The sequence below is a fragment of the Polypterus senegalus genome, chromosome 6 (assembly GCF_016835505.1).
Source record: "Polypterus senegalus isolate Bchr_013 chromosome 6, ASM1683550v1, whole genome shotgun sequence".
Taxonomy (NCBI): Eukaryota; Metazoa; Chordata; class Cladistia; order Polypteriformes; family Polypteridae; genus Polypterus; species Polypterus senegalus.
Genome location: NC_053159.1, coordinates 193,397,867 through 193,412,534, shown reverse-complemented (window position 1 = coordinate 193,412,534; position 14,668 = coordinate 193,397,867). Strand labels below are relative to the sequence as shown.

The following is a 14,668-nucleotide window of genomic DNA, read 5'->3' as shown; positions in this document are numbered from 1 at the left end:
GGACACAACAGCACAAGAGAAGGTCCAGAGAAGAGCGACGAGGCTGATTCAGGGCTACAGGCATTGAGTTATGAGGGAAGATTAAAAGAGCTGAGCCTTTACAGTTTAAACAAAAGAAGATTCAGAGGAGACCTGACTGAAGTGTTTAAAATTATGAAGGGAATTAGTCCAGTGGATCGAGACTTGTATTTTAAAATGAGCTCATCAAGAACACGGGGACACAGTTGGAAACTTGTGAAGGGTAAATTTCGCACAAACATTAGGAAGTTTTTCTTTACACAAAGAACGACAGACACTTGGAATAAGCGACCAAGTAGTGTGGTGGACAGTAAGACGTTAGGGACTTTCAAAACTTGACTTGATGTTTTCTTGTTCTAAATACACACAGGTGTAAATGTAGAGAAGCTAAGTGGAGAAATGCTGCTCTCTCTCGTCATTGGCATGTTATTGATAATAAGGAGCAATTCAAATGGCTGTTTAAGACAAAATGAAGCTATAAGGGCTCAAAATCACTAAAGTGAAGCACAAGTGTTACTTTAGCAATAAGTGCTTTTTATTAAGCAACTGGGTTGGAGCAAAAACCTGCAGCCACTGCGGCTCTCCAGGACCGGGATTGAGGACCCCCGCTATAGCACATGGTCATATAAAAGTAGCTGAAAGTGCTAGAAAAATAAAAGACACAGTAAAAAAACAAAATAGGTCAACATTAATTAACATAGAATAAGAGTAAGGTGGTGCGATGGCCAGAAAAAACAAAAAATAAAAAAATTAAAAATAAATAAAAACAGGCATTTTTTGACCACATCCAAAATTGGCGGGTGCTCTAGGAATGTCGTCTGTGCCATTCATGTGTTACTTAACCCGGGCACTGATGGCCAACAGACATTTTCCATCTCATATTTTTAGAGCGGAGATAACTAGGGGACTACAGTGAACACAGCCGGAACAAAACTAATATCAAACAGCCATTGAACAAGAAGGAAATAAAAAATGTCACCTACTCCACGTCAAGTCACCCAGGCCTAGTGTCACAATGTCCCAAACACACGCAGCTTCAATAAAACAGTGTTAACTAAACCAAACGCAGTGAAGAGTGAAAATGGAGCGCGCTCAGACGCCAACGAGCGGTGGACTTGTGGCTCCGCCTCTCATTCCTACAAACCCAATCAAATCCACAAGCGGCCCACCTCAGGATTACCGCATATCTTCACGTTTAAGATAAGTCGGGCTTGATGTTCTGGATCATTTCTGGCATTTTAGAATGTGTAAGGAGATTACGAAGTGCTAAAGCCCACCTGAGAGAGTCACCGCGGTGTATTGTGCCTACGTGACCACACGGTATTTAATGCCCAAACTACCCCAAAGTGACGTTTGTGCCTCACCCCCTCATACAGTGGAACCTCTAAATTAATTCCCCCCCATAGGATTGTCTGTAAATACGATGAATCCGTTCCGGACCGTACGAGCCGTATGTAAATAGATTTTTGTAAAGATTTCTAAGCACACAGTTAAATTATACCACAGAATGCGCAGCGTAATAGTAAACTAAATGTACAAACACTGACTAACACGGAGAAAACTAACCTTGAAGGACTTCACGCTACGGCCTTACAAACCGCTCGTTGTGAACACTTATTTTTTTTTAACGAGTTTTAAGCACCGAGAACAAAAATGAACATTTGAAAAATCTGTAATTTATACACAAACTAACCATAAACGACCAAGAAAAGTAACTTTGTAGGAGTCGAGTTCTGGCAGGAAGCGGAGAGGAGAGGAGATTACAGTTCTGAGGTAACCTGACCGAGGACGACGTACTGCACAGGGAGAGACTGAAGACGGGCGGAAACCGCAAGGGAAACTGGCTTGTTCGTCACCCGAGCGTGTGGTCGGAACCCGATTTGTGCGTGTTCAGAGACGTTCGAGACCCGAGGTTCAAATGTACACCTTTATCGTATGAGCATCTCATATCGACGATCAGAAGAAAGTAGGAAGCTGGTTTTAAATTAAACGTCATTGAATTAACGAAAGAGATTGGTAACAAAATTCAATGCGTCCGAGAAACTGGTGTGAGATCGGAGGAAACAAACAAAAAAAAAAAAATAATGGAAGTGTCGTTCTTTTGAACGGGCGTACAAACCGGGGTCTGAATTTCAAGACCCGACTTCTACACGAGTTTATACGGTATTTAGCGGCAGCCTGTGAAACCGCACAGGTGACGTGACCTTCTTGCCGCACTCAAGTCCGAGGTCTTCTGTCCACGTGGCTCCTCACTTTTCAGTTTGTTTCAATTCTTCTGGAAGGTTCAACGTGTAATAATCTGGCGAGGACCAAACCTTCAAGGAACGTCTCAACAAGGCATCCGGCACTGTGGCCGACGGCGCTCACCTGCTGCGTGCGTACGTTTATTGATCTCCTCCCATCAGGCACTGCAGGATTCACGTCCGCTCCTTCACACCTCCTACGTCGCCTGCTGATCTGTGAACTTTGGAATCGTTTACTCCTTTAATCCCAAGACTCCCGTTGTTACTCTGGCTACTGTAATAACGTGCGAGTAGTTGAGGTGGTCGCTTAATCATTCCTGGTGTGCGTTACAGCACGCGCGGTTGTTAAACGTGTCGCTCGTCTTGCTGCACGTTACACTTTGGGCCTGAAGGCACACAATTCCGTCTCGCCAGGACAATATGAGGATGCAACTTGACGTAAACTCCACACAGGTCTGCTCGCTAAACTCTGGCCGTGTTGATATCTGGACTACGCGGAGTACGTCAAGGGTGGCGCTGTGGGTCTCGACAGTCCTCACTCCTCCGAGCGCATTTCTTATTATGGCGGTCATGTTTCTCGAGGACGTTCCTCCGACTTGTGCATTCATTACTTCAGGATTAGACCGTCGCAGTGCCCATCTGTTTCATATTCCTAACAAGCCGCTAAACGGGCGTTTGTCGATTCAGGAGACGGCCGCGCATTTACTTCATTGTGCTAAAACCTGCAATCCCATTCCCTCCAGTCTTTCCAAATGTCACCGCCAGTCAGTTAAAGATCGGCTATCATAAATGTGCACAATGATCTCACCACAGTGCTAGGAAGAAAGCAAAGGACTCTGAAGAAAATGTCACAACAGCGAAAAGGGCCCTCCGAGAACAGCACTTCTAAATCACTACTTCATATGCTTAAGCGTAAAGTTTTGCCAGTGTGAAAAGGTAATTGCCCCCCTCTTGGTTATTCCCACAGCGAGCTGACCAAAGTTACAGTGGTGCTTGAAAGTTTGTGAACCCTTTAGAAGTTTCTAGATTTCTACATAAATACGACCTGAAACCTCATCAGATTGTCACTCAAGTCCTAAAAGTAGATAAAGAGAAACCAGATAAACAAACGAGACACAAATATTAGACTTGGTCATTAATTTATTGAGGAAAATTAAAGAATGTTACATATTAGTGAGTATGAGAACCTCATGGATGAGCAGTCAGTTTGAAGGTGAAATTTGAGTCAATGGGATGCCAATCAGCTGTGAGTGGGCACCCTGTGTTATTAAAGACCAGGATCTATCAAAGTCTGCTCTTCACAACACGTTTGTGGAAGTGTATCATGGCACGAACAAAGGAGACTTCTGAGGACCTCACAAAAAGAGTTGTTGATGCTCATCAGGCTGGTAAAGGTTACCAAACCATCTCTAAAGAGTTTGGACTCCACCAATCCACAGTCAGACAGATTGGGTACAAATGGAGGAAATTCAAGACCATTGTTACCCTCCCCAGGAGTGGTCGACCAACAAAGATCACGCCAAGAGCAAGGCACACGTGGAATAGTCGGCGAGGTCACAAAGGACCCCAACTGAAGGCCTCTCTCACATTGGCTAATGTTCATGTTCATGAGTCCACCATCAGGAGAACACTGAACAACAATGGTGTGCATGGCAGGGTGGTGATGAGAAAGCCATATTGCTGCTCGTCTGCAGTTTGCTGAAGATCACGAGGACAAACCAAAAGGCTATTGAAGAATGTTTTGTGGACGGAGGAGACCAAAATAGAACTTTTTGGTTTAAATGAAAAGCGTTATGTTTGGAGAAAGGAAAACACTGCATTCCAGGCATAAGAACCTTATCTCATCTGTGAAACGTGGTGGTGGTGGTATCATGGTTGGGGCCTGTTGTGCTGCATCTGGGCCAGGACGGCTTGTCATCATTGATGGAACAATGAATTCTGAATGATATCAGAGAATTCTAAAGGAAAATGTCAGGACATCTGTCCATGAACTGAATCTCAAGAGAAGGTGGGTCATGCAGCAAGACAACGACCCTCAGCACACAAGTCGTTCTACCAAAGAATGGTTAAAGAAGAATAAAGTGAATGTTCTGGAATGGCCAAGTCAAAGTCCTGACCCTAATCCAAGGACCTGAAGTGAGCAGTTCATGTAAGGAAACCCACCAACATCCCAGAGTTGAAGCTGTTCTGTACGGAGGAATTGCGGTGTGCAGGAATGACCAGAAGTTACCAGAAACGTTTAGTAAGGGGGGTCACAGCAGATACTGAAAGTAAAGGCTCACATACTTTTGCCTCTCACTAATACAGTATGTAATATTCCATCATTTTCCTTAATAAATAAATGACCAAGTCTAACATTTTTGTCTCATTTGTTTAACTGGTTTCTCTTTATCTACTTTTAGGACTTGAGTGAAACTCTGATGATGTTTTAGGTCAAATTTATGCAGAAATCTAGAAAATTCTAAAGGGTTCACAAACTTTCAAGCACAACCATATGTAATAATTCAACTTAGCGGACTGGACACATTCAGACCTGCTGACTCTACATCCCTCCATATGCAGATTCCCATACCACCTCCCAAATCCCTAAGGATAAAACAATCTGTGCAAACTTCCCAATCAGTTTAGGGTTCCAAAGCCATTTGTAAAGCTCTCCTGGGAGTCCAGTGCAGCAAACCACCGGGAGAGCAAGGACCTCAAATGGAGCACACTTGCCAAAAATAACCACCGAGGACACAACAGTAACTCGTTCAAGAAACCACAGAGGACCCTGAAGGACCATCCAAGGCACTGCGGGCCCCTCCAGTCTCCGCTCAGGTCAGTATTGATAAGAAAAAAGACCGAGAGGAGAGGAAAGTGGGATTCATGGGAGAGCAGCATCCTCCAAGAGCCAGCAAATGGCATCGGTGCAAACAAACACTGGGATGATCCCTGAAGCCTTTTTGGAATGACGACACATGAACTCTTCGGATAACACGGGGCCCACAATGCCTGGCGTTCGACAGGAAGAACGTCGGAGCGCCAATAAAACAGGGATACTTTGGAAGACTCGTCTTTACAGAAAGTGCCACGAATTTCATACTTTTCTGGGGTACTAGGGTGTGGTACCCCGTTAGCCATTATGGATGCAATGAGAAGTCAAGCAAAATGACACCTTTTGTTGGCTAAACGAGAAGATGACAATATGCCAGCTTTCAGGGCAGCTCCGATACTACCAGCTACTTGCCTGAGAAAGGGGCCTCCAAAGCCTGCATATTGTCATCTTTGTGTTTTACTGGAATATTCTTTAGGTGGATATCCACTCGCGTGTCCATGACCTGAAGCTGAAGCATCCTTGGGTCATGCAGGAGAATGACGAGCCAAAACATAAAAGAAGAGCTCAGAAGAAACAACATACCAGTTTGGGAGCGGCTCAGTCCCAACTTGAACCCACCGGAGAGGCTGTGGCAGGACGTGAAACGAGCACTTCACGACTGCAAAGCCACCAACGGGTCTGAAGTAAAGCGATTTTGCAAAGAGGACTGGGATAGACTGCCTCAATGGCCATGTGGAAGGAGGACATTAAGTGATGGGAAGCCTTGTGGTTTTTGCTCACAGGTGCTGCAGCCAAGTATTGAAGCTCCGGGGGCAATGACTCTCTCACATGGGTGTGTGGTACAGCGGGTCCACGGCTCAGGTGAGAGGCCAGCTTTTAAATAATCAATCACCGGACTCGTGGCTTAAAGAGGGGCCCCCATGGTCGTGTGGCCGGGGCGGTTCCTGGACGCTGCGTGAGGCGGGCGTTTCCTCGCTGAAGTGCACAGGTGAGGAATCGTCCACATGCGTCATTGAAGCCGAGAGCCGCTAATCGCCACACCTGAGCCACGTCCCCATAATAAATAGGAGAAGCGCGAGGCGGAAGAGAAAAGGAAGAGGCTGGGAGCAGCATTGGGGAAGGAGAGTGGACGAGGCAGCCCGCTGTGAAAGAGAGAGGTCAGCGCGGTCAGGGGTCCCAGATGGAGCGAGTGATCGGCGCTCGTGGGACAGGATTGTGCCCACTGAGTTAATAGAAGAGTGGGAAAAGTCCACCCTAGGGATCGGAGGGATGAAAAAAAAAAAAAAAAAGAGGACAACCGACCCTGAGCGCTCAGGCAGATGCTGGCAGAGTCAGCCATGATGGTGGTCTGTAATGCGAGGACTGCGGTGGCTGAAGTCTCTCCCGCTGAATAGACCTTGGCTGAGCTGGAGAGACTGGGAAGGAGCAGAGCTTGGCTGGTGTGACCCCGGTGTCATCTGCAGGGCTGGAATCTCGTTTTAGTCTTGTTTTTAACAGGTTATTTCTTTCTTTTTTTCTTTCATAACGTTTGAAGCTCTGCACTACTTATCTGAACACTTTGTTTTGACTGTTTTGAAATAAAAGCACTTTGCACCTTTTTGCACCATCCCCTTGTTTCGTTGTGGCCTCACTGCTCAGCTCATCCGGTGACATTACCGACAGTGTCGGGTTCAAGAGCTCCTAAAAAGGAGATGGGAGCCTGGAGCGAGAGCCCGCTGCGTCACAGGGTGGTGATGGTGAACTTGAATAAACAAACAAACAAAGTCCTGATTTAAGAAACCGTCTGTGCTTTCACTCAGGCTCCCTTTCTCGGTTTACGACACCAAAGCTGAGCATTTCGACAAGGGGGCCTATACTTTTTCACGTTGGATTTTCAAATCCCTGCTCACTCACTCCATTCCGCTGATGCTGCTGTTCTTGTTGTCCCTTTTAGCTCACTTGCGATTTCATTTTATTATTTAAACAGCAATTCCAAACTCCTCTTTAGATCTTCCATTTTGTCCTCTCACAGGGAGCTCTGTGGCCGTTTTATTATATTTGGTGTGTCGTCTTTTACTTTTATAAAGAGAAAGGCAGAGTTGAATAAAAAGTATTATAACCATCATCATCATTCCATAAGAAGCCATCAAGTGTGCACCTCACATGCCAGCCAGTCACAACCCGAGGCCTGGTGTCATAGAAGCACCCACGCTGGCATGTCACCACTCTCCCACCCGCCACCCCTTAAGTACCCTAATCTGAAACAAGACTCACCATGGCTCTTGGTGGGGATGGGGGCTCTGGGATGGCGGGCCAGTCCCAAAAGGGCCTGGCTCAGCGGCAGTCGCAACATGGCACTATAAAGAGAGAGAGAGAGAGAGGCATCATCAGTGACTGGCAGCAGACTAACATTGGCATTCACAGCCTCAGGCTGCCAGGCAGACAAATGGCACTCATTCTAAAATGAGAAGTAAAAATACAAAATAATTTGACAATGTGGACTGTAAATACAAAGAGGACGGCTTCATTTACGTTAGGTAGAATGCCCAGAGGGGGCTGGGTGGTCTCGTGGCCTCAGTACCCCTGCAGATTTTTTTTTGTTTTTCTGTCCTCCCTGGCCATCGGACCACCTTACTCTTATCCTATGTTAATCAGTGTTGTCTTATTCTAATTCTTACTTTGTCTTTTATTTCTCTTTTCTTCAACATGTAAAGCACTTTGAGCGACGGCATTTGAATGAAAACGCGCGACAGAAATAAACGTTGTTGTTGAAAATGTGAGGCGCTGCTACACGAAAGTATGCATAATGACGTGACCCGGGGGTCTTGGTGGGCTCGTGAAGGTCCTCACTCAGTCTCTTCAGCTAGTAAATGTTATCAAATACCACGTGAGGAACCAACAGAGGAAATGAGGCCTAAACTCTAGAGCGCCCCCGGGAGGCGACCTGGGAAATACAGTGCGTTGTTAGAAATGAGGAAGAACTCAATTTGGAGATTACCGGGAGAGACAAAGGAATAAAGCAAAGTCGTAAGAATGGCAGACACCAGGCCTTACTTTCACATAAACGTTAACAAGTCCAAAGCAACAAGCTGGAGAATCTGGGGCTGAACAGGCTATGGTGGGCCAGACACCACTGCAGCTCGGTCACAGGATCCAGACGTTTCAAATCGATTCTCCCCAGGAATTCTCATTGGCTCTTCTCTCTGAATTGGATTTTTATAGAAACTCTGGGACAGCAAGTGCCAACGTGTTACGAGGCTCAGAAATCCAAGTGACAGCAGGTCCAGATGGCATCCCAGGATGTGTTTGTATGATTTGTGACAATTGGCTTCCACCAGTGTCTGTGGTAATACTTCACCTCTCCTTAACTCAGTCTGCTGTCCTAACATGCTTCAGGAGAGCCACCATTGACCCTGTACCTCCAAAAATCACATCCAACCTGTCAGAATGACCACCGGCCTCATGGCGGCGATGCCTGTAGCAGTGAAGTCTGTCACGATGTTAGTCAAGAATTACACACGCAAGTCCTTTTAATTACACGCCGACTCGGACAGAGGCAGTGGTGCTGTAAGAATGATGTGTCTGGACTTCTCTAGCGCCTTCAACACCATCCAACCTCTGCTCCTTAAGGACAAGCTGACAGAGTTGGCAGTAGACTCACACCTGGTGGCATCGGTGGATGGTGGACTATCTTACAGACAGACCTCAGTGTGTGCGTCTCGGGCACTGCAGGTCTGACATTGTGGTCAGCAACAGAGGGGACTGGACTTTCTCTGGTCCTGTTCAGCCAACATACATCAGACTTCCAATACAACTCGGAGTCCTGCCACGTGCAAAAGTTCACTGACGACACTGCTATGGTGGGCTGCATCAGGAGTGGGCAGGAGGAGGAGTACAGGAAGCTAATCAAGGACTTTGTTAAATGGTACGACTCAAACCACCTACACCTGAACACCAGCAAGACCAAGGAGCTGGTGGTGGATCTTAGGAGGACCCTCATGGACCCCGTGATCATCAGAGATGACTGTGCAGAGGGTGCAGACCTATAAATACCTGGGAGTGCAGCTGGATGATAAACTGGACTGGACTGCCAATACTGATGCTCTGTGTAAGAGAGGACAGAGCCGACTATACTTCATTAGAAGGCTGGCATCCTTCAACATCTGTAATAAGATGCTGCAGATGTTCTGTCAGACGGTTGTGATGAGCGCCCTCTTCTACGCGGTGGTGTGCTGGGGAGGCAGCATAAAGAAGAGGGACAAACTGGTGAGGAAGGCAGGCTCTATTGTAGGCACGGAGCTGGACAGTTTGACATCCGTGGCGACGGGCGCTGAGCAGACTGCTGTCAATCATGGAGAATCAACTGAACAGGATCATCTCCAGACAGAGGAGCAGCTTCAGTGACAGACTGCTGTTACCATCCTGCTCCACTGACAGACTGAGGAGACCCCACACTTTGTGACTCGGGGGGGTAAACGTTAACATTACACATTAAAGGTATTGTCTGTTATACCTGCATTGTTCTCGCTCTGATATTTAATATTGTTTTTATCAAGTATGCTGCCGCTCTAGTGTGTGAATTTATGAAGTCTCTCTATCTCTCTACCTAAAGCCACTGCCGCTCACACATCGCCCCAGTAGATCCACAGATGAGGCCATCACCTCGATCCCACATACAGTACTGGACGGCAGGAGAGGTACTGAGGCGTGAATGAGGTTCATTGACTAATCTGACACAGTAAACCCCTCGAGGTCCTCATGAAGCCCAAGAGCCTGCGTCTGAACCCCTCACTGTGCAGGGTGTACGGATAAGTTGCCCCCGACATTTCACCACTGGTAATTTTCACCCCCCAATCCCACTATATTTTGCCCCAGTATTTATGAACATATCTAGAACTGCAAGTATAAATGTAGTCAACCTTATTCAAGCATTTGAAGATTTAATAGACTCGGAAGACTTGGTGCTCTGAAGATACAAATACTGGAAGACGACGACAGAGAGGCCGTCAATTCCCAACGTTTTCAATTGAATTATGGAATGTTTATGAACGTACGCTGAGCGATCACATGGAGGGGCGGCACTTGTGCTGCGTTATTCCCAAATATTTACAGGTTCATCGATGCTTTAAAAAACAACAAGGTTTGCACAATTTCCAAACGACACAACTACGTGTCTAATGAATCATTTTAGAAATGGAAACTTATTTGTGAACATTAAAATTACAAAGATGTTCATTTGGTACGTAATTGTATTTCACTTATGCGATATTCATTTTTGTAAAGCCGTTTGGATTCGTTTAATCAAAGTTAAAATGTATTTACGTTTACAGAGCGTTTCATTTAAGTGATGCACTGCTAGCTTTCCTAATTTAAACATTTTTGTTGCAAAATGATAAAGTCAGTTTTGATCATTCACTTTATTTTTTCTAGAAATTTCCAACACTCAAAACGTCTGCGTGTGGGTATTAGAAGTTACTGGGGTGGGGGAGAAATATCATGGAGGGGAAAAGTAGTGGGGGGCGACATGTCCGTAAGCCACTGTGCAGATGGAGCTTCAACTTTCAGGCTGGCAGACCTCAGGTGGTCCGAGTGGGTGGCCGCACTTCTTCATCCCTCACTCTCAACACACACGGGGGGGCTCCGCAGGGCCGTGTTCTGAGTCCTCCGCTAGAGGACCGTGTGGCTGCACAGGACTCGGACATCACGGTCAGGCTGGCTGATCCCCAGCAACAGTGAGTGGAGTGGAGAGTCAGGACAACAGTCAACAGCTGAATGTCAGCAAGACAGAGGAGTCACAGCCACCCATTTCAGGAGTAACGACCCTCGGGTGGAGATGGTGGACAGTGCAAAACACCTCGCAGGGGACCTGGCCTGGTCCAAGCACATCGGCACAACGTCGTCTTTACCACCTCAGACTGCTCTCTCAAATACTACAGAACTTCTACACATCCACCATTGAAAGTATCCTGACAGGAAGGACCACCACCGCCTGCTTTGGAGAACGTTGGGCTCTGCAGAGAGCGGTGTGGTCAGTTACTCCTTTTCACAAAAATGGCCACTGGCAGCACAGACGCGTCATTCCAGACTATCTCGAGGTTCGTGAATATAATCGATATTTGAAGGTTTACCGGTGGTCCGAGCCCCCTAAAAGCCACTCCGATTTGTTCAAAATGACAACCATAAGCCTGTGGGTATCGTTTTCGGCTGTTTTAAGGTCAATTACAAACTCGATGTGATTTTTACTAGCCTTCTATGGATCCCCCCCGCAGAATCAGAGGGTGAAAAATGATCCATTTCAATTACAACTGAGAAAACGTAGAAGTGAAACATTTAAACTGAAGCACACCTTTGAATAATTCAATCACTGGACGCAACTACTCTTGTTCATTACGTACTGGTACCTCACGGAGTACATCTGTAGCTGTCCTATGAACACTCCTCACTAGGGGGTCTTTCATGATTTTATAATATTAGTGTAATGGGCTCCAGTTTGAGGTTTATTGAGAGAGCCGGGTATTTAGACTCTGATGACCCGTATTTCACTTCCTATCGCCCCACGATCAATGTGACAAACACAATCTGATCTGAAGTCTACAGGACTGCACAAGGCCGCACATAAACTTGAACCTGTCAGTCCAACTCAGTGCTAACCAAGACCCCCATTTAATAGCAGTCAGAGCCCACCCTACTGAACTGAGACTCAACACAGGCGACTCCGGACTGTGGGGGGCTTACTGAAGCATGCCCACTGGTCCATGAGGATCACACGGCAATGCCCCGCAATCCTCCACCTTCGCTGCACTTTCTAGACCGGGACTTGCCTTCAGTTCCTGCCCATTCCTCCTTGGTTCGGTTTGCAGGGCCAGCTCGGTACTGCCTGGCATTCACGGGACCCTCGGGTGGTCTGCAAGTTCACTCTAAACCTGACCTTCGCAAAGCCCCTTCGGCTGACTGAGAGTCGAGTCGGCGTCCCAGAGTTCGCCAAAGTCAAGGCCCGGGGCTCAGGTGCACAGCTCCTCACACGCAGGACACCCCGAGGCGCAATTCGACGTCCCATCCATGATGTCTCGTCCCCTGGTCGTGTCCGGACGGCAAGCTCGATTACCTTTACGGTGCCGGCACTCAAGGACATCGGAATGACGGGGTCACGTCGGCCGTGTATTAACACACCTCGCTGGGACGACGAGCCGAGCTCAGCCGTCTCCTCCTACTGAAGCGGCAATAGTATGAGCGGCGACGTACTCAGCGCACCCCAAACCCGTAGCGGCGCTTCTCTTACCGTGATGCGATTCGGCCTCCTATCACTCAGCAGAGGCGCATTAGTCAATATGGCGGCTTCGACAATCTCCGGCGACCTCTCGGAAAAAGCCGAAGGCCGCCGGCCAACGAATTACGTTTAAAAATGTTTACAAACACAAAACAACAAAGAGCATGCGCAAAAGAATCACTAAGAAAACCCGTCTATGCTTTTAATGCGTTTATTATTAAAGACGTACAAATAACGCTTTTTAGGTTTAAACTTTGACCCGTGACGTCACGAGTTCAGACAGCTGTTGTGTGTGGTTGTGCTGCTGTTACCAGATCTCCCGTGACAGCAGAGTAGAAGGGAAAAGGTAAAAATATAATCGTATAATACTGATGGCGTGCTTATGATCTGATTTTAAACTGCCGGCTAATTAACTTGGCGTGCGCTAATAAAGAAGAGCTGCCGAGACCGTGACGGTCAGATTATGTCCTTACGAAATAGATCGTTTAAATGGCAGAACAGAGAAGAAGGCGACTGCACGGGATATAAAGATAATAATTATAATATAGAATAAATGCACATCTTCATGTTTTAGAGTCGGACAGAACTGAAGACTGAATGGTGTGAATATTTTTAATTTGTTAGAATATTGTTGAACAATATGTTTTCCCTGATAAAGACATCGTTTTTAGCAATACTTATTTCTGGTTTTAATATCACTTGCATAGTGTTGATAATCATTTTTTTTTTTCATACGAAACATAAATAAGATGAAGATACAAACGGATAGCGGCGAAACTTTACGAGGCCGCCGGCGTTCAGGTCCTCCAAAGCTGCTCTGCGCACGCGCAGTATTCATTTCACTCCACACGATTTGTGTAACTTTAGGAAAAAAACGCAGGCTGCCGGCGAGTAATAATCGTAAAAGTCCGCTGTTCCTTTCGTCGCTTTGACTGTTAAACATGTCAATATTTGCGCGTGCAGCAGATTTCCACAAGGCAGCACCAGCTCGCAGTCAGAAATCCGTCCTTTCCGAGCATTAAATGGCAAACGTTATTGCTGTTTTCTTCGATTTTATTTGCAGGATTAAATTCGGTTTTCCGCATGGTTGTATTTTTCTGGGTCTCTGGACCACCAGACTGATCCTTTAGTAAAAAGCGTATTTGCTGTTTGCAAGTAGCTGAAGTGTGTGGTCAGTTGGTCAGTCGGCCAGCATTGCAGCTCAACGGGTAGCAGAAATGGAAGATTTCAATATTCAGAAAACAAATAGGAATGTTCTTCTAAAGTGTTTAAGTTAGTAATAAATATTAATACCGGGCATAATATTAGAAACAAAAATCAAAGCGTATTTGGCGTATGCCTCAGTCCGTTGGATTGTATTTAAGGATCAAAGATATGTCAAACTTTTAAAAATAGTGGAAAATGTTGTACGTTTGTTCTTCTGCTCAACTCCATTACTGCTGTTTCTGATATCCGAGAAATAAAGAAAGAAAGAAAGGAAATCGAGTTTGTGAACTTTGTTTAGTTGGACTTTTTTTTTTTTTCTAATTGCCATTCACATCAACAAAGCGGGTAAAGGTCCCTGCAGTGACATGCCAGACAGTGTGGTGGGGGGGGGCATTGTGTCACCCTGAACGGGTCACTTCATCTGCCTGTGCTCCTCAACAAAAACAGTTGAAAAGCTGAGATTTGGCAGGGTGGTACATCTAGGGCAGTGCCAACCAAGGTCGATATGAAGCTGTAGGTGGGTGGTCTGGAGCGTGGGTTTGAATGCTGGAGTGCCCACCCCGCTTGACTCAGTGTCCATAGCGCACAGTCAGTATTATTAGACTTTGAGAACTGGTAGGGTGCGGGTGGCATTCTGGTGCACGTGCCCCTCCAGTTACCTAAACAGCGCCCCTCGGTGTCCATAGAGGGGGTGACTTGAAGAGTGTGCGCTTATTGAGTCACATAGACGGGGCCCTGTGCTGTGAACCATGCCCTGGGTGGCCGCCCATGTCACCTAATGGATTGGCTGGCACTGGCATGGGGCAAATCACCAGGACAAGTAAACCTCCCAAAATCTCCAAAACGCTTTGACGGATTTGATCACAATTTGTTAAAAAGGATGTTTTATTTGTCGATATCTATTAATATTATGCTAATGTACCTGCTCTGAGAGTGAGCTTTATGCAAATGAAGGATGAAGCGGAACCGATTGACAGGCCACACAAAAGGCACCACTAACCAATAGGGTGGACGGGTGAGTGAAGAAGGGGCGTGGCCTGAACAGGAAAAAGCAAAAGTTTAGCGAAGCTCAGCGGCTTTAGTTCTCTGGCAGATCTTTACCGGCTCTCATCTTGGTCATCTCATCGGCTCCATTGACTT

General features: G+C 46.4%; 1 protein-coding gene across 3 annotated transcripts in view; it reads right to left on the bottom strand.

Moving 5' to 3' along the window:
• ndufs1 (NADH:ubiquinone oxidoreductase core subunit S1) overlaps window positions 1–12,435 on the bottom strand; it is a 30,254-nt gene extending 17,819 nt beyond the window's left edge. Inside the window, exons 1-2 of one of the 3 annotated variants that reach the window (XM_039757868.1) lie at window positions 12,335–12,435; window positions 7,330–7,412 (exon numbers count right to left, since the gene is read on the bottom strand). In XM_039757868.1, coding sequence (XP_039613802.1) covers window positions 7,330–7,408 — 79 coding nt within the window. In that variant the 5' untranslated portion in view covers window positions 7,409–7,412; window positions 12,335–12,435. Of the gene's footprint in view, window positions 1–7,329; window positions 7,413–11,876; window positions 11,900–12,160; window positions 12,291–12,334 lie in introns of those variants that run through there. The other 2 variants (XM_039757869.1, XM_039757870.1) reach the window with 2 other exon arrangements.
• Window positions 12,436–14,668: the final 2,233 nt, after the last annotated feature.